The sequence below is a fragment of the Drosophila pseudoobscura genome, chromosome 3 (assembly GCF_009870125.1).
Source record: "Drosophila pseudoobscura strain MV-25-SWS-2005 chromosome 3, UCI_Dpse_MV25, whole genome shotgun sequence".
In the NCBI taxonomy this organism is placed as follows: Eukaryota; Metazoa; Arthropoda; class Insecta; order Diptera; family Drosophilidae; genus Drosophila; species Drosophila pseudoobscura.
The window spans coordinates 17,645,933-17,663,236 of record NC_046680.1 but is presented as its reverse complement, the minus strand read 5'-3'; the positions used below and the strand labels follow the sequence as shown (position 1 = coordinate 17,663,236).

At 47.2% G+C, this 17,304-nt stretch overlaps 2 protein-coding genes and 1 long non-coding RNA gene across 15 annotated transcripts in view; 1 reads left to right on the top strand and 2 right to left on the bottom strand.

Moving 5' to 3' along the window:
• RyR (Ryanodine receptor) overlaps positions 1-8,522 on the bottom strand; it is a 25,591-nt gene extending 17,069 nt beyond the window's left edge. For 8 of the 11 annotated variants that reach the window (XM_015184934.2, XM_001361502.4, XM_004444332.3 and 5 more), the window contains exons 1-9: positions 8,430-8,522; positions 6,390-6,563; positions 4,575-4,778; positions 3,520-3,597; positions 3,063-3,451; positions 2,474-2,998; positions 2,279-2,403; positions 800-2,222; positions 129-732 (exon numbers count right to left, since the gene is read on the bottom strand). In XM_015184934.2, coding sequence (XP_015040420.2) covers positions 129-732; positions 800-2,222; positions 2,279-2,403; positions 2,474-2,998; positions 3,063-3,451; positions 3,520-3,597; positions 4,575-4,778; positions 6,390-6,443 — 3,402 coding nt within the window. In that variant the 5' untranslated portion in view covers positions 6,444-6,563; positions 8,430-8,522. Of the gene's footprint in view, positions 1-128; positions 733-799; positions 2,223-2,278; positions 2,404-2,473; positions 2,999-3,062; positions 3,452-3,519; positions 3,598-4,244; positions 4,257-4,574; positions 4,779-6,389; positions 6,564-8,429 lie in introns of all 11 variants that reach the window. The other 3 variants (XM_015184936.2, XM_015184937.2, XM_015184940.2) reach the window with 1 other exon arrangement.
• On the top strand, positions 7,048-16,233 carry LOC117183680 (uncharacterized). Its single transcript, XR_004468820.1, has 2 exons — positions 7,048-7,501; positions 15,623-16,233. It is a non-coding gene; the product is annotated as an uncharacterized lncRNA (long non-coding RNA).
• sns (sticks and stones) overlaps positions 13,797-17,304 on the bottom strand; it is a 62,583-nt gene continuing 59,075 nt past the window's right edge. For all 3 annotated transcript variants that reach the window (XM_004444329.3, XM_001361499.4, XM_004444330.3), the window contains one exon: positions 13,797-17,304. In XM_004444329.3, coding sequence (XP_004444386.2) covers positions 16,600-17,304 — 705 coding nt within the window. In that variant the 3' untranslated portion in view covers positions 13,797-16,599.

Here is a 17,304-nt window from a genome sequence, read left to right as displayed (position 1 = left end):
ATGCCCGCATCCCGCATTAACCCGCACTAGTATTAAGGCAGCAGATCCCTGCATCCTGCCCTAAAAACAAGCTTACACCGATGCCATACCGATCCTGATCCCCCCACTGGGGGAGGGGCCATACTCACATTGTGTCCATCGAAGGCCCAGCTGGTGTCCTCGCTGCCCAGCATGGCACCCGGATAGCAGTCGGCCCGCGCCCATCCCACGCGCATAGGTCCCGCGGTGAGGACCTCAAACTCGAAATACCACTTGCCAGAAGTCACCGCATAGTTGCGCTCCACGCGGTACGTCCGGAAGGCGGAAAACTTCAGGCGCTGGGCCTCGGCCAGCAGGGCTTCGGTGCCCTCGCCTGTGGGCGGATCTAACACATAGCCGTAGACGAGCAGAGTGCGCACCGTCTCCGAGGCGGTGTCCCGATTGGCCTTCTTGATGGCCTCGTCCACCTTGCTGTACGGCACCAGATGGGGGCTGCGATGGTTGTCCGAGTCCTCGTTGAGGCCATATGTCCAGCCCTGCTGGATGCGCTCCCTGGCCCAAAGGTTGTGCGTATTCTCGGCCAGCTGATCGACGAGCTCCTCCAGCTTAGGCGTGAGGGTGACGGCACTGAGGTCCAGTGGTGCTGGCTTGTAGCCATTGCCCTGCATGAAGATCTCGTTGGGCAGACGCACCGGACGAATGCGGGCGGGTGGCTTGTCCATGGTTATGTAGTAGCCCAACGAAATGATTGTCCTGCGGGGGGGAAATAAAGCAAACTGTTAGCGAAGGTCGACCATCTCTGTAGTGATTTCTTCCTCACTTGAGTGTTTGAACAGCCAATTGATTGTCGTAACGCTTCTCGGCTGCCGGCAGCTTCTCGAACTGCGTAAGGCACGGGTGAATGCGATGGTAGTCGTCGCGATGTTCGCCCCACGACCACCCCGCTTCGATCTTGTTGAGGGCCCACATTTCGTGAATGTTCTCCGCCAGTTTCTCTTTGATTTGGTCCACAGAGCTGGGCAGGGTCACGCCCGAGGTGTCCACGGGCTTGGGCACAAACGCCGTGTCGTCCTCGATGAGCCAAGGACCGGCCAAGACGTTCTTGTTGAGATTTCCAAAGTAGAAGCACGGATCCAGGCTGAGGATCTGATGCGGCATCAGACACTGCACCAGCGCTGAGAAGCCCATGGGTGGAGCATACTTCAGGCGGCCATGATCGCCGCCAAACAGGAAGCGACAGCTCAGCTTCGAGGAGCAGCTCATCACCGGAAAGAACATGCCGTCCAGATTGAAGTCCCGGAAGCAGCCGCGCACCTTGACTCCATTGAAAGTGAACGTGATGACGGGCACCGACAGATCTATGGCCACGCCAATGACATCGCCCTTTCGGATGTACGGCTCCTCGGTTATGGCATCCACCACCAAAGACTTGCGCCCGCCGGTCCACAAGTAGGCGCCATCGAAGCCAAACGAGTACAGATCATCGCCCACTCCGTTGCCGCCCCACTTCTTGCCACCGCCCGGATACGGCACATAGCCTGAGGTGTTGGCCCACCCAATCCGCAGATGGGGCATCATATGGGTCGTTTGCTCAATGTGGTCCATGGTGATCTCAAAGTACCACTTCTGGTACATGGACGACCCGTCCACGCGTCCGACAAATATGTTCGGCCGAATGCTGGCCACATGGTCCACCAGGAGCGTCTGCAGCAGCAGGTTCTTGCCTGGCAGCAGGAAGTCGCAGATGTTGTTCTGGGAGGAGCGCACGGCCACGCCATTGCCGACGCACAGGGAGCACAGGACATCCAGGACCTTAGGGTCACGTCCATGCTTCTCCAGCAGGGAGATAATCACCTTGATGTGCTCATCCCGCATCATATTCAGCGCCTCGGGCGAATCAATGAGCACACAGTGCAGCACATCCAGCATTCCAGAGCCCTCGCTGGAGGCCTGGGAGCCCAGACGCGAGAACAACCAGTTCAGGCGGTTGCTATTCGCGAACTGAGCGCAATTCGTGTGATTGCCCTTGATGATGGCGGCCAGCAGTTGATAGAGGTACGTGGAGATGAGGTCCCAGCTTTGGCCGGTCTCGTCGCCAGCGAGAAAGCTGGCCAGGAAGCCCTGCGACGTGATGATATTAATCTTGTCAATGGCCTCCAGTATAAGATTGAGAACGCCCTCCTCTTGGAACAGATCCTGACGATTGCGCAAGGCACGGAAGCGATTCTGCTTCTCCTCGTGTTCTAGGGATAATCGGAGAGATTAGGGGAGCCATCAGCTAAGAAACGGTTCAACATACCCATATCGTCCTCTGGTTGGGAGAAATAATTGATCAAATCCTCCAGGCACATGACCATCTCGTTGAGGTTCACCTTCTGGAAGAATACCGAGTGCCGGCGATTCGATTGCAGCGTCTCCAATGCCCTAAGAAAATGATTAAACAGGCAATTATATTGGCTCTAACAGTTTTCTCTGATATCTTTGGGATATTTACGTAATAAACTGAGTGAATAGACTGCTGCACTTGCGGATGACACGCGCCGTTTTCGACTCCTCCTCTTGGGAGCGCGAAAAGTCCAGGCAATCGTCCATTTTGCCCTCCTCGTGGAGAATGGCCTGCTTCTCCTCGACTTTGCCGACGCCCTTCTTCTTCGTCTCGTAGCTCTTGTAGCTGAGCCACAGGCTCGTCTCGCAGTGCTGGACAATGACGGTGGTGTCACCGTACTTGATGATCGGCGACCCGATCACCTCCAGATCCTTGTCCTCGAGCACCTTCTTCTCGTCGTCCTTTTCCTGCCTGAGGCAGAAAGTCGTCGTGGCAATCGAAGCCTCCTCCTTCTTCACTAGAATCAGTTCGTTGCTATCGTTGACGCCCAAGTAGCGTCCAGTGGTGATGTGGCGGATGCGCATGGGATGGTACCAGTTGATAAAGCCGCCCGTCCACTTGGTACGCGCCAATTCTAGGCGCCACAGCGAACGGGCCTGGGCCATGACCACGCCGCCCTCGTAAACGACAATGCTGGGGGACAAGGGGTATAATTAAAGTCTGGTAGTCTACGCATATTTTGTGATTAGATCCTTACTTTTGACCCGCTTCACGACCCCAAGTGCTTGGTATGGTCAGGCACTCATCGCCGCCGTGAAAGAAGCGCAACACGTCGCCGCCAAAGACATAGCCGACGTACTTCATGCGGGAGATGCCAGTGCCGTAGGGCTGGACGGACCAGTGGGTGACATGGAAGCTGGCATTCACAATCGACTGCTCGTTCTCCTTGGTCGTGTGCAGGTACCGCTCCGTGGCTACGGACACCAGGATCAGATCATCACCGACGCGCACCTTCTCACCCTCGGAGCGCTGTTTGCTCGCCGGATGCACTGTCCACCAGCAGGCCTCGCCTTGGCTGTGCTCCTGCAGACCCACATCGAAGGATAGCTTATCGTTGGACGACGAGGTCGACAGACAGGCCAAGTACTGGAAGTATTCAAAGGTTACCATGGGTATGCTTTAACCAGGAATGGCATCGCACTGGCGGCACTTACCATATCACTGTTGTGATGTCTGAGCAAAATGGCATTGCCGTAGAGCAATGTCCTATGTCCCGATCCGGTACCTTTGCCCTATCGAATATCGGAAATGATTGATTAATGACTGAAGATCCTCTCGTATATGGGTACAGCTTGGGGGATTGGCCGAAAATACAATCTGCTTTCTATTTTCTACAGCATAACAGTGAGCAAGGGGTAAGGGCCATTCCAAAGGCGTTTACTCGTGGGTTAGACTGGGTATTAAGGATGTGATTGCCTAGTGGGGTTACGGGGTTAGCGAAACACGTGGTAGTACAAGCAGAGAAATGATACCATCTTTCTCGGGTATTACTCTTCAACATGATCTATTTCTTATCGTACCACATTTGCAATAGCAGTAGCGACATTCGTCGAATGATACGAATGTTGCGCTTTACGGACATGTTTAACCATTCACCACGAACGCTTCGGGGTGGTACAGTTGTGAATTTTATTGCTAAAGGAAATGTGCTACTACATGATCTACATATTCTTGTTTCTTTTAGAGAGTGAAAGAGACAGACAGAGCGCTTAATGATTATTCTCGTAAAGAGAAGCAGTAGCAGCGAGCGATAATAGGCCTACAGACATTACACGGACAAAAGTGACACAGATAGAAAGTCAAACAGAGAGAGAGAGAGTCAGAGAAAAGAAAGAAAAAGAAGCGCGAAAGAAGAAGGAGAATTTAACGGTATACTTACAACTTGACTATCCTGTTTTTGTGGGGTTTTTTTAGAACAAATTTTGAAAAAACAACGAAAAATTGATAGGTTACAAATGTGTAGAAGAATAGGTAGAATAGGGAACAGAGAGAGAGAGGGAGAGCATGCAATAGGATATTTCCGTAATACACCAAAGTATTATATTATAATGTGTGGGGGGGTGGAACAGGTAGGAGAACAAGCGACATGAATCTCTGAGCACAACATAAAATAAGTTCGGATAAAGTAAAAATTTGGAGGTTTATTGTGGAAGAGTCCCTAATGAAATATCTGTATACACCGCGTACAAGTGGATGGATGTTTACTTACAGTCTCGGATCCCGCCGCCGTCACCAGCTCCTGCAGGGCACGCACCGACAGGGCCTGTTCGATGACGAACACACACTGGGATAGATCCGGCGGCACATTCTTATCGGCAATGTTCTCGAGGAAACAATGCCGGTTACCAAATCCCTCGGCGGCCAAGCAGACACGTTCTCCCGTCGCTGTGCACGAGAGTGTGACCATGTCCTCCTGTAATTGTATTCAGATGTAAGTGCAGAAAATAATGGAAACTCGGTAAAAGGAAGAATGGAATGGAGAATGGAAGGCTGGTGGCTGGCGGTTGCTAGGTAACAATTAAGTCGTTAAGAGGCCTAAAGTTCTGATCCAATTTTAATGAGACTTTGGCAGCAATTCCAACCGGCAAGCAACCACAATACCAATTGGTATTTTCCCCCTCACACACACACATACACGTGAGCCCTTTGGGGACAAGTTCCAATGCCAGATCAAGCAAAGGCAATGCACACGCAAATTGAGGGAATTGTTACAGGACTCTGAATGTGCAAATGAATGGACAGGGCAGGGAGCGACAGGACTCCCGGACTCCCGGACTCCCGGACTACGGACTCCGGACATGGACACGGATGCTCCCTGAACCACGGCCCTCCTTGGATGTGATTTGCGTTGCTCTTGGGTTATGTGATGTGTGGATGTGATGTTGTGTGTAGTAGTCGAAGTTAAATGAACGGTAATGGATTTCGAATCGAGCAATTTGCATAATTTAAATCCGAATGAAGTGCCTGCCGAGCGAGTCCCTGACACAGCAGCTTCCACTACTGTCCTGTGTCCCCTGTCCTCCCTGATCGGGATGATAAAACTGTTTAAAATTTAAACTTTACCACATCCACACACGCCCACAATGCCCACAGCGAAGGACTTGGCCCCAAAAACTGCAGCTCATTGACGAAATTTGCATTTGACTTCATTTCGATTCCGAGAAATGTTTTTGCAACCTTGCACTTTTCCGGTCAATGGTTTTGTGGAACCGCAAATTGTCTCCAACAACAAGGAGGCGGACACAAACACATCTTAGGGACACCATTCCCCTGGCATCCATATTTATTGAATTACTGCTGTGGGTCTGGGATTCAGGGACTGATATACGGAAATGTGTGTCTGCGGATACTTTCATCTCAACAACTTTTGCTCTTAAACATATTTATTTATTGCGGCAAGGTGTCGTTGCTTCTGCTGACCCTTACAGAAGGGGTGTGGGCAGCTCTGCTACTACGACAGGGGGAGCAGGAACGGGAAGTATCACTATTTACTTATACCCCATAATGACTGTCATTTGGAGCACCAGCTGTGGGCATTGATATATAGGAGCATTTGTCAGCTGAAGATGTGTTCATCGCCGACCGCTCCGACCTCCGGCTCCTCCCGACATCTGGGGAGAAATCTATGTAAAGTGGGGAATGAGCCCCAACGAAAGCTACATCCGAAATTGAGGCCCCCTTTTGGTGACTGTGATTGAATTTGTGACTCGAGTTTTGTATTTATTGCGTGCCATAAACAAAAGTTAGGGGCGCCCATAAATATGCATTACAGATACACTGAGGGACGGAACATCTTTTATGGATTGGCCCATCGGTCGGCACTTCTTCCTCCCTTCCTCCCTTCCGCCGATGATGCCCCCGCTCTGTCGTATATTTTATGATACCAATTGTGAAAAATCCCCATGGATTTTATTGAGTGGACGTAATTGATTTTAGATGATCTCCCTTAAGGCCAGATTGTCTGTCAGTGGCAGTGTCCGCATAACCTCCGGATGCCCAATCGCCTCCCCGCCCCGTTACTTACCGTTCTAAGGAATGAGACATCATCCTGCTCGGAGCCACCTTCCGCTTCAGCCATTTCGTTTGGTTAACGACAACGACTGCAGCGCCTCCAGGCAAACAAGTTCAACCTAGCAGCGTAGTGTATTTAATTTGGTTGGGAATTTCCCTTTCAGCCACTCGTATCGCTATTCTTTTCCTTGAAGAAAATTAAAATTGAGTTTGTTTTGTTTTGTTAGTTACTCTCTCGTTGCATTATTTAAACACTCTCGTCATGACGCCGCCGAAGAATTCGTTGTGTGGATTTTTGCATGGGATGTCAGGATTTGAGGGAAACGTGCGCGCACATTTTTATGTTTTTCATAGTTTGTTACTTTCTCCCGCTTCGTTTTTGCACTCACACATACACACCTACACATACGCATACACGCAATGCAGAGAGCTCTATCTTTCGTTTGTTTTCTCACTCGCTCTCGCAACCACTAGTCGGCTCTTCGACACTTTGTTTTGGTTTCGCTCCACGAACAGCTGATGTTCTCGCTCTGCTCTCTTTGCATTTTTTCGCCGCATTTTTTCCTCGTGTCTCACTTTTACCGTTATGTGTGTGTGTGTCACGATTTCCGAAAGACGAACATATACATATAAATATGTATGAATTTAGGGTAAGATATGCCATTGTAGCAATTGAGACTTTACTTTATTGCCGATCGTGTTATTTTGTCTAATTTCTTCGACTAAACGATATTCAAAGCTCAGTGTATCGATAGATTCAGCCAAATAAGGAATCGTTAGTGATCCAAAAACTAAAAAGTGTTTCTAAATACACAATATGCTGATAAAGTGTTTCTAAATACACAATTTGCTGATAAATATGTACAATTGATTCGTTTTTTAAGCTACTAGTACTATAACAATAATTCTGTAACAATCAAAAGCTCCACTCTTATCGAAAGTGCCTTCACAAGAAGGTGGTGCGATCAGGCGATAAAAAGAAAAAGGCGCGCACTCAGACAAGAAAGTCCGCGAAATCAAGAGATGTTTTCAAAAATGAAAAGAGTGTCCGGAAATTAAGCATGTACAGTGTATATTAGCTGCGGCTAATCGAAATCCATTCCATCTAGTGTTTTTTCTTTTTGGGTAAGTGCCAAAGTTACTTTGTCGGAATGGCGTGGTCGACATGGCTAATCTTTAGATATATTTTGTTCAGGTGCTTGTTATTTGTGCAACATGTTGCCGTTTGACAACTATTCTAACATCGAATTCCCGACTGACATGACGATGGGGCTTGGGGGTATATCAGATATAATTGCTTGATTGTGCGTGGGCTATTTTATCCTTGGACCAAGGACTTTCTTTCACTCGTTTTACTGGCGACATAGAGTCTGCAAGACGAAACGCGACGATACGACATACGCGTCGGGACGCCCCCACTGCGTGGCCATTGGTAATCCAAGGGTCCGGATGACAACGCAGTGAACGCGGAGCCCCGAAACAGCTGCCGCCATTTTGCCAGACCGGCGGCTCCCACACCCACGTCCCAACCCGGCGCGCCACTTGGGATTTCGTTATAGTAGAGGCGGTTTTTTTTTTGTTTTTCAGAAAAGATTCTTTAGTTTTCTTGTAGAATTTGAATTTTCCCAACGAATTGTTCGCGTTCAGCGGTGTCGTGTGTTTATTTTTGGTTTCACCGCCACACGAACACCGCCCGAAGGCGCACAGAGCCGACGAGGAGCGCACACATATCCAAAAATATCACACGCAAAGGCCTGGGCAGCGCACAAAACTAGAACACTTTTCAGAATTTTCCTCAAATTTTCATATTTTTACTTATTCGATACGGAAAAATGATAATTGCAAAGCTTATGCAATTGGAATCAATCGAATGTCCGCACTGGAGACCGGCTCTGGCATGCGGCAAACGGATGCGCAGGGGCCAGGCGAAAGGAAAGCATGGATTTTCCACGTTTTTCCCACAGTTTCACAGCACCACACAGAACGCACATATAGATTCTATACTCGATGCTGGGGGCCCAGTACGGGGACAGCAGAACCACGGCGAACTTACTTTTCGTGTCGATATTACTCTCTAGACTGACGACGAGCCCCAAACGACGGCGACTACGAGTGCAGAATGCTGAAGACGAACGAACGAACGGACTGCGGCACGCAACACGCAGCCAGCCTCCGCAGTCGGGAGGCAGAGCGAAACAGTGGGTCGAGTATGTGAATTTCAATTAATTATAAATGGGATGCTGTAATTTCCATGTGCAATTTGTGGAAAATGGCATATTACATTAAAAACCTGACTATCTATAGACAAAAAGCGTATATGCCCTGCTCTGTCCTAGATCGATTGATAACAGGCACTTCTATGTTTTGCCCCACTGTGCAAGATATTCGCCCGAAGCACTTTCTCGCCGACTTTGCCGTTTTGGCCGTGATTTTGTTCGCCTCATCGCTTGTTGCTTGTTTGCTGCTGCACACACTCACACACACCACACTCGCACGTACACTCTTTATTTCGCTCCAATTGCTCTCCGGTATTTTGATGCTTTGGGGCTAGGAATCAGCTGTTGGAGGCTCGAGGAAATGCCGAAGACGAGTGCCCTCCCGCACCCCACCGAGAAAACAAAATAAAAACACATTTTTAAAAGGTTTTTCGGTTTTCTTGTATAATTGTCAGCACATCGCTGTCTTTGGCGTCTCCTCTGTGTGGGCCACCGCTTCCTCGCTGCTAAACGACGGCCTGCCAAGACGACGAGTCGTTGATGATGATGATGCTGTAATAGTTGTGCTAAAAATAAATCATATGTCGACTATATTCGTGCATCTATCGTATACACTCATTCAACTTGAACTTGTCAGCTTTTAATGAATGAAATCATATTTTTGTCGCCAAACTCATTCGTTCTTCGAGTCTCTTTTTGGCTTGACAGCGATGCGTTCAGGCGGAACAATTTTAGACTTTCGTCTACGGGGTATCAAAACAGCATTCGGTTTGACAGACGATTGGGAAGATAGCTCCCAAGCAGCCTAGTTCTAGTAATAGTAGGGGGGCTTGGAAAAGGGTTTGGTTAGAGCTCTTGCTTTGTGTACCATGCGGCGGATGCGTAATTTGAATTATTGCGCATTTCATTGCAATTCCTTCCAAGGCATGCACTTGAGTCACTAGCAGGGCAGAGGCACAGCCAGATGGGGGCTAGGCCCCAAATTAGCCAAGTGTAAGGCTTCTTCCTGCTACTGTTTCTGCTGTGTCTGCTGTTTCTGCTGTTCAAAGATAAAACTGGCACGCCCTCTCAAATGAGTTTTATGAAAAACAATACGGATGAGCAGAAATCGGAGCTTTCTGGTGCATTGAAGCCGCAACAAAAAGGATGTTGATGCAACTGCATGCGTGATCCTTGCAAGGAAGGATCCAAAGAATTGTGCAGGCAACCGGAAAGGGGAAGATATACTTGTACTCGCACTCGTACCCGTACCCGTACTCGTATGCAAACTGCCTCCCATCATTTCCCACTGTGTCTCTCTGTGTATCTCTCTAAGTGTGTTTTGGCATTATGGGTTTTCGGGTTCGCCACAATTCATTACGATGGACGGGGAGAGCGATGGGGCACGGGCACGGGCACGGGCACTCCCCCAGCTGCCATTTGCGGTTCCTATGGAGCGGAATCCGTAATGCCTGCGGCTTCGACCTCAGCTCTCCGGGCTGTTTATGGGTGCGGCTTCTTTGATTGTCAGCTGGCTATTCCACCAAAGGCGTAATTGCTTTCTATGCCAGCTCCAGACCCAGCCGCCACCTCAGCCTCCGGCCCATTGCTGCGGTCCAGACACTGGGGCTACCTTCTCTCCGGTTTCCCTGCCCTCTGACCCAGCCGAATATTAAATTAAATGATGGAATTTCACAGTTGTTCTCCCACGGCAGCGATTGGCCCACGTGGTTGCCATGTCGTCGCACATGGGTCCCGGGTCCAAGTTGTTTCCCTGATAATTTGCAAATCCTTGCGTCAATGGCCATGACAATGATTATGCCACCGACAAAAAGTTTTTCGGTCGTCATTGTTTCCTTAGTGACTCTGCGGACTCTGGACTGTGGACTTCAGACTTGCACCTTCCTCTCCATCCGCTGTCGTGCTGCCCCAAAAGTTTAGCAAACAAAACTTTTCCATTTACTCGGCCAGATGAACTGTTCGAGTACTTGTGACGTGCATTTCCACGCTGTCGCCATTGAGGTTTGTTCCTTTTGACGGCCATCGCTGCCATCTGGAAAGAACAGTCTCGTCTCTCTCAGGTACGGCCCGGAGGGGGGTACTTGTGTCACCTGCATTCATAAAGAAAGCTAAAAAAGAATGTCGAACAAATTGAATGATAGTCCCATTGGTCGAAGTTCGAATACCCTTGAAATGCAATGGGAATGCCTTAATGATTGATAATTTGATTTTGTATGCATTTTATGTAAGCATTTTAGAATGGAGTAAACAATTCATCAATTGACAACGGCTGGGGCGATTTGTCTCAAATTCAGTTGTTCGTATTTGCCAGGAAATGATTTTTACAAAAGAAAACTTTGGGAAAAGCGAACAAAATAGATTTTTTTTATTTTTTTTTAAATCTCAACCATAGGTGGCGAAGATGCAACTGATATGGACGTAAAAACAATTGGCGAAACAATCAATGGGGTTATCCTTATTTAGTGTCCGTGCATCAAAATGTGCGCCATAGCGAAACGTATAAATAAATGAATATGATACAAATTGAAGTCAGCCATATTTTCAAATTTTATAATGTGGTAAAAAAAGATTAGTTTTCTGAATATAAAATATAATAATAATAAAAGCAAGCAGCTTCTATAGTTTCATAGCACACAGCTTTAGGTGTCTCATAGCAAACAGCTCTAGGGGTCACATAGCAAACACCTTTGGGAGTTTCATAGCAATCAGCCTAAAAGGTTCAATTCAGACAGCATTAAAACTTTCGTGTTAAACAAATGATATTATGGGTTTCATAGCAAACAGTTTTTCCAGTTTCACAGCGGTTAGCTTTACGAAATCTTTTATAGCCTCACGGCAGACAACACTTTAATGGCTGCAAAGTGACTGAAACTCCTTCGCCAATAAAAAAACTTATTCGTGCTGTCTCTAGTTTGAAGAGTATTTTTGTATGCCACACGGTAGCTGCCTTGTGAGCTGCCAGAAGTTTCGTGTCCTGCAGGTTTTATTCGTACTTACTTGCAAGGTCGGTTCGCCGACCATCCCACCCATTAATTGAAGGCCCATCACGGGCAGGCTTGGCTTGTTTGCCCCCGTTTGTTGAATCAATTTGCGGCAACAACTGATGGAGCAATAGTAGCAGCAGTAGCGGAAGTAGAAACTGAAGTGGAGGTGGCAATGAAAGCCAAAGTTTTCGTGGAAGTCCCAAGCAGAACAGGAAGCCTGGCAAGTGGATGTCGAAAGGGAATAAATCAATCAATTTCAGCCAAAGAATACTTTTGACCACGCCCTGTTTCGGCAGAGGTACATTTTATTTTCCCTTTATTCGGGCTTCATTCTATTGTTCTTTTTTTGGTTTGGCGGAACTAATTAACTTCCATTTAAATGAAAAACGAGCTGCTATTTGTGCAGCCCATCGAATGAGCGTCATAAAGTCAGTCAGGAGAGAATAATGGACCACCCATCCCCACCCGGTGGTGTTTCCTTCACGCACCACGCACCCACATGTCCGCTCAATGGGCCGTATACGTAATTTGAAGGAGGCGAACGACGGACGGCGTCCTGCCACCGGCTGAGATGCTGTTAAAATTAATGCCAGCTCGTAAGTTTTACAAGGAATTCAATTTTTTCTTTTTGTTTCTGCCACACCGGATAGCAAGACGGATAGTGGTGTGGCTCTGCTCTGCCGTTATTGGAGACGAAGTCCTGCCTGTCAATGGAAAGTTTTGCCATTAAATTGTCTTTTGTGAACCGTAATCGGCTCTGTCTTTTGTCCCACGCAGTCGGGACTAGGTATGTACATATCTGCTTCTGGAGACAACAAAAGAAAATGCATTTTGGATTATTTTTGGTATTCATTGTTCGTTTTTCGTTTTTTATATTATTCATTTATTAACAGATCTTGGTTTAAAAATGCATTAGGTTTCATATGCATTACATTCCATATTTTTGTCGGTATCTTCCCTTACGAGAGTGTTTTTCTTTTTCTTTTTTATACAATTTATCAGAGATGGCGATTGCGTCTACAAACTATGCATTTTGTGTGTCATTTCTTATGAATCTTACGCTTTTTTTAATTATTGTTTTGCCCCCTGGCGGCTACTGTACAATGCTTTAGCCTTTGTGTATATTTAATCTCAGAGCTTAGACATACATACATACATACATACACAAATACAGACTAAGTAAAACTCAATAACCACTCGTTTCACATTCACCTGTTACTCTTTAAGTTTAAGTTCGAATTAACATTTAGAATTAAACATTACTCATTCATCTTTATCCCCCTGTTACTATTTAAGTTCAAGGTTGAATTAACATTTAGCATTAATCATTCATCTTTAATCTAGCTTCTGGTATTTCAAGTCTTGTGTGTCTTCTGTTCGAATTTTACTCTCCGTTTACTCTGTTACTCTGTTGTATATTAAACGATAGATTGGGGATAGAATAGATGGGCTTAATCGTACGTGTACAACAATTGAAAATTGATTTAATTATTTAAAGAGTGAGAGAGAAAGAGAGTGAAACAATCAGCAAGCAAGCAGCACATCGATGTTTTTTCTTTGTTTAACAAATATATCTCTTTGGCAAAAACGTACAAATCGAACAACTTGATTTTCGTTAATTGTTTGTAACATAATAATTATCTACAATAAGTCTTATTTCGTTAAATGTAAGTCCTAAACTATACATAGGTACTATAAATATAAATACGTATTCAGATCGAAATCAATGACAAACACAGAAACACAATCGTCAGAGTTACTCTCCTTCAGAAGCTGGCGGGGGAAGACATACAAGATTCGGGCGCCCCGGGCGGCAAGAATGCAAATAGATATATTTACTTTTACCAGATACTTTCCATTCAGTAATTGCAGTGAGTTATCCCTAAGAAAACAGCGCGTTATTCGACCTGTTCCACTAGGGCACACGGGCACAACATTCGCTGCACAAGTTTCCCATAAGCGAGCGGACACATTTGTTTCGAATGCCACGATTCGGGAAGTGCTGCTAGTGGAGCTGCGGTATTAGTTATAGCTATATATCTAAATATATATTATATAGTGTGTTCTGTCGTACGTCCTAAAGTACATATATTGCCTGTCAAGCACCAAAACTTTAGGTTCGGGTTGAGAGCGGGTTTCTAAGAGAAACATTCTTGAGAGTTTCGAGTCGAGATTCTATTCTACGTTTTACATCTGTGAAATCGGTTCTTTTTGTATGTGTGTGTGTGTGTGTGTGTGTGTATTGATATACCTGCATTTATCCTTTCTTTATCGTTAATCGTTTATAGTTAATCGTTAATCGTTTATATTTAATCGTTAATCGCTCGTAGTATGTTACAATTGGAAAAATGTGTTCTTTTTTTTTTTTTTGTTGTCGTGTTTTTTGGCTTGCTGATTGGATGAGAGTAGTTCTGACATTGAATTCGGTTTCTTCTGCGGTTCTTAGCTACTTAGATATATGTATATAAATCCTAATCGTTTCACACACACGTACACGAGTTGCGAGTAAATGCTAATTGTTAATGCAATTTTGGCCGCACTAAGAGATGGGTAATAAGCTATACAATACACGTATCTATAAGTTGTAGAGAGAGTCGCGATGTCCCAAGTCCTCCCAAGCCCCTGGCTCTGGGTCTGTCTCTGTCTCTGTCTCTGGTTGGCGGCAGCATATGGTTCCATATTCATTTTTCCTTGTGCTCAAAAATTGAATTCCTGACCTTAACAACAGGTAATGACCTCACCCACCCACCATTATAATTCCCCGAATTTTCCTGCTCATTTAACTTTTATCTGCGGCAACTGCAATCACAATTATTCAATAGCGGAAATCCCCACCAGAAATGAATATACGTACAATGTGTGGGCGTGGTGGATACACAGATACACACACACGCACACAGAGAGACTCATACAATAGCGGCTTCATTTTAATTCTTAATTCCATTTGCAGCATTTCGCACATTTTTCTTCATTTCTTTTTCTGGGTCTCTTTTTCTTTCGTTTTTCAGCAACTTTTGGAAGATTCCCCCTTTGTCTTTGTGGGGGTTTTCTTTTCCCTTTGTCTATGCGTTAATTTCAAAGATAATTTCACTTTTAATTACACACTCAAGCGAGTTTTCCTTGGGTCTCCTTCTTCTCTTCTGGCCCACCATCTTGAAATTCCCCCAAATCAGAGCAGAGAGCAGTTATTCATTTGTGATAATCCACCGCAGAAGTGGGAGGAGCTGCATTGAGATCCCGCTCCAGCAATTACATCTAAATGAATATTAAAATCCACACACACTCGCTCTATCTCTATGTTTCAAGGAGTTGGAATTGGAACTGGAGCTGGAGCTGGAGCTGGAGCTGAAGCAATTATCCCCGATGCTTGGAGATCTCGAGAGCTACAAAGCCAAAGCCAAAGTCAAAGCCAAAGCAACTGGCATTCAAGAAGGAAGAGCAGACAGCGTGTGTTTTATGCTTTCGCCTCAACAAGGCTTCAAACGGGTCCTAGAAATTCTCAGATTGTCTTCAATGCCACAGCTAATGGGCGTCGTTGTGCACATTCCCATCCCCATTCCGATTCCGATTCTCAGTTCTAATTCTAGTTTCCCCTTCCCCATTCCCAATTCCACTTCCCACTTCCACTCCCACATCCACATCCAAGGATTCTCCCCATGTCACGCTCGCTGAACTGCGACGAGTGGCAAATGAAAACTGTTTATGTGCGGCAAAAGCCACTCCACTCCACTCCGACTAGTACTCGATGAATGCCTTCTGAAGGATAGACCCAGAGAATGCTTCTGTATGCGACTGAAGGCGTGGCAGAGGAGCCTTTCCATCTGGGTATCTGGGATATAAGTATCTTTTGCCATGAATGTGTTTACAGAAGAGTCTGAATAATGAATTTCAAGGCTCCTACACTCCTACAACCTTCTTCAACATTTCTTCAACGGCAATTGGATAAAAGAGGAATATACCTTTTACCTTTTATATATGAACTGATAATAATGGAATATCAAAATATAGAGAAAGATATTAAATCTTTATTTTTCTTTATATTTCAGAAGATGAATAGAGGGAAGCCGCCTTGTTGTCTAGGATTTTGAACCAGAAACTTTTACTACAAACAACATTCCTGTTCAACATAACTCTGTGAATCCTGTTTCGCCAGGGTGTCCGTCTAGTCAAGAGAGGCGGCCTGTCAATATTTTTCAGGAGCTGGGGAGCAGCCCAGCTAGCGGCTGTCAACCTTCAACTTTTGGCGACCATGGCCGGCACCGGTGCCGATGCCGATGCCGATGCCGATGCTGCTTCTGCTGTGCTGTTTGCCGTTCGTCCAGGGCAATCACGTGCCCAGTCGACTTGAGCCCCGAGCACGCCCCAGGGAGCTGTCAAACGGCTTTGGACCGTTTCGCGTTCCACTAAAGAAAATTTCAAATTATTTTCACTTCCCTCCTGCCCCTTTGGTGCTGCCACTACCACTGCCACTGCCTTTGCGCCTCTCTGTTGAGAGTTTTTGTTATTCCTGCTGCCGGCTAATTAGTAAAACTCTCTGCAAAATTATGCTCACTCCCAAATGCCACCCCCACCCATGCTGCCGCCGCTTTCCTTATCTAAATAAACACCCAACCATTGAGTGGGCGGGTTGTTGGGGCTGGTCTGGGCTGCTGGGGCTTTAACGAAGAAAGAGAGTAACAAAAATTTGGATAAAATTTACATAAACTAATTCGTTGGCTGATTTGAATAAGGTAATGGAAGGAACGTTAGAGCTGTCCTGGCCTCTAGGATGGACAGGGATGGACAACCGCTGCCTGGAGCCAGGGACTATGCGGAGACACTGGACCCCACCCGAAGAGAAAGCTCCTAAACTACATCGCTTAGATATATATTCTGTATATGTTAGGTAGGTTGACGATAGGTTAACTTCAAAGCTGTGTGCCCGTGCCCCCGTTCCTCGTTTGGGGCACTAGTACCGGGACTCAGGGGGACTGCCGCTGCCGCTCCTGCTGGTGGCGATTGTGACACCAGCCCCAGCCTACAGCTATACGAGATGCCCGTCCGCATCCGTGTAGGCCACTGGGATGCCACTGGCGGAGGCAGCAGAGACGGCGGCTCCCCCGTTGAAGCTGCTCATGGCCGCTCCCGTGGGGTCGTAGGTGGCGCTGGTGGTCATCAGCAGGTTGCTGCCCATTCCACCACCCTGCGCTGGCAGATTGAGTATCTGCAGGCTGCCCATGGGCGCGGAGACGGGCACACCCACGCCCACTAGGCTGGCGTTCAGAAGCTGCTGATGCTGGTGCTGTTGATGTTGCTGCTGCAGATGGTGCTGCTGCTGGAGCTGCTGCTGCTGCTGATGCTGCTGCTGCTTGCTGCGGTTCGGATCCTTGAGGATGCCGTGGGGCTGGCGGGGCAGCGTGCTCGTGGCCGCAGCCGTCGTCATGCTGCCGTTGAGCATGGTGCTCGTGGTGAGGGTGGTGGCGCTCAGATTGACAGGATGCAGGTCGTGCAGCATCTGCATGGGACTGCCGCTGACCGCCGTCGTGTGGTGGGTGACATCCGGCTGGGGTACACCGCGCAGTATGCCCCGTCTCAGTGTGCCCGAGCCTCCGGCCGTTCCGTTACCGATGAGCGTCGCTCCGCCATTGCTGGACAGGAGCGCCGCCGCCTGTGACGTCACTGTAATGGGCTGCAGATGGGCCATGGACATCGGTGGGGCGGCGCTGAAGTCCAGGGCTGCTGGATATTC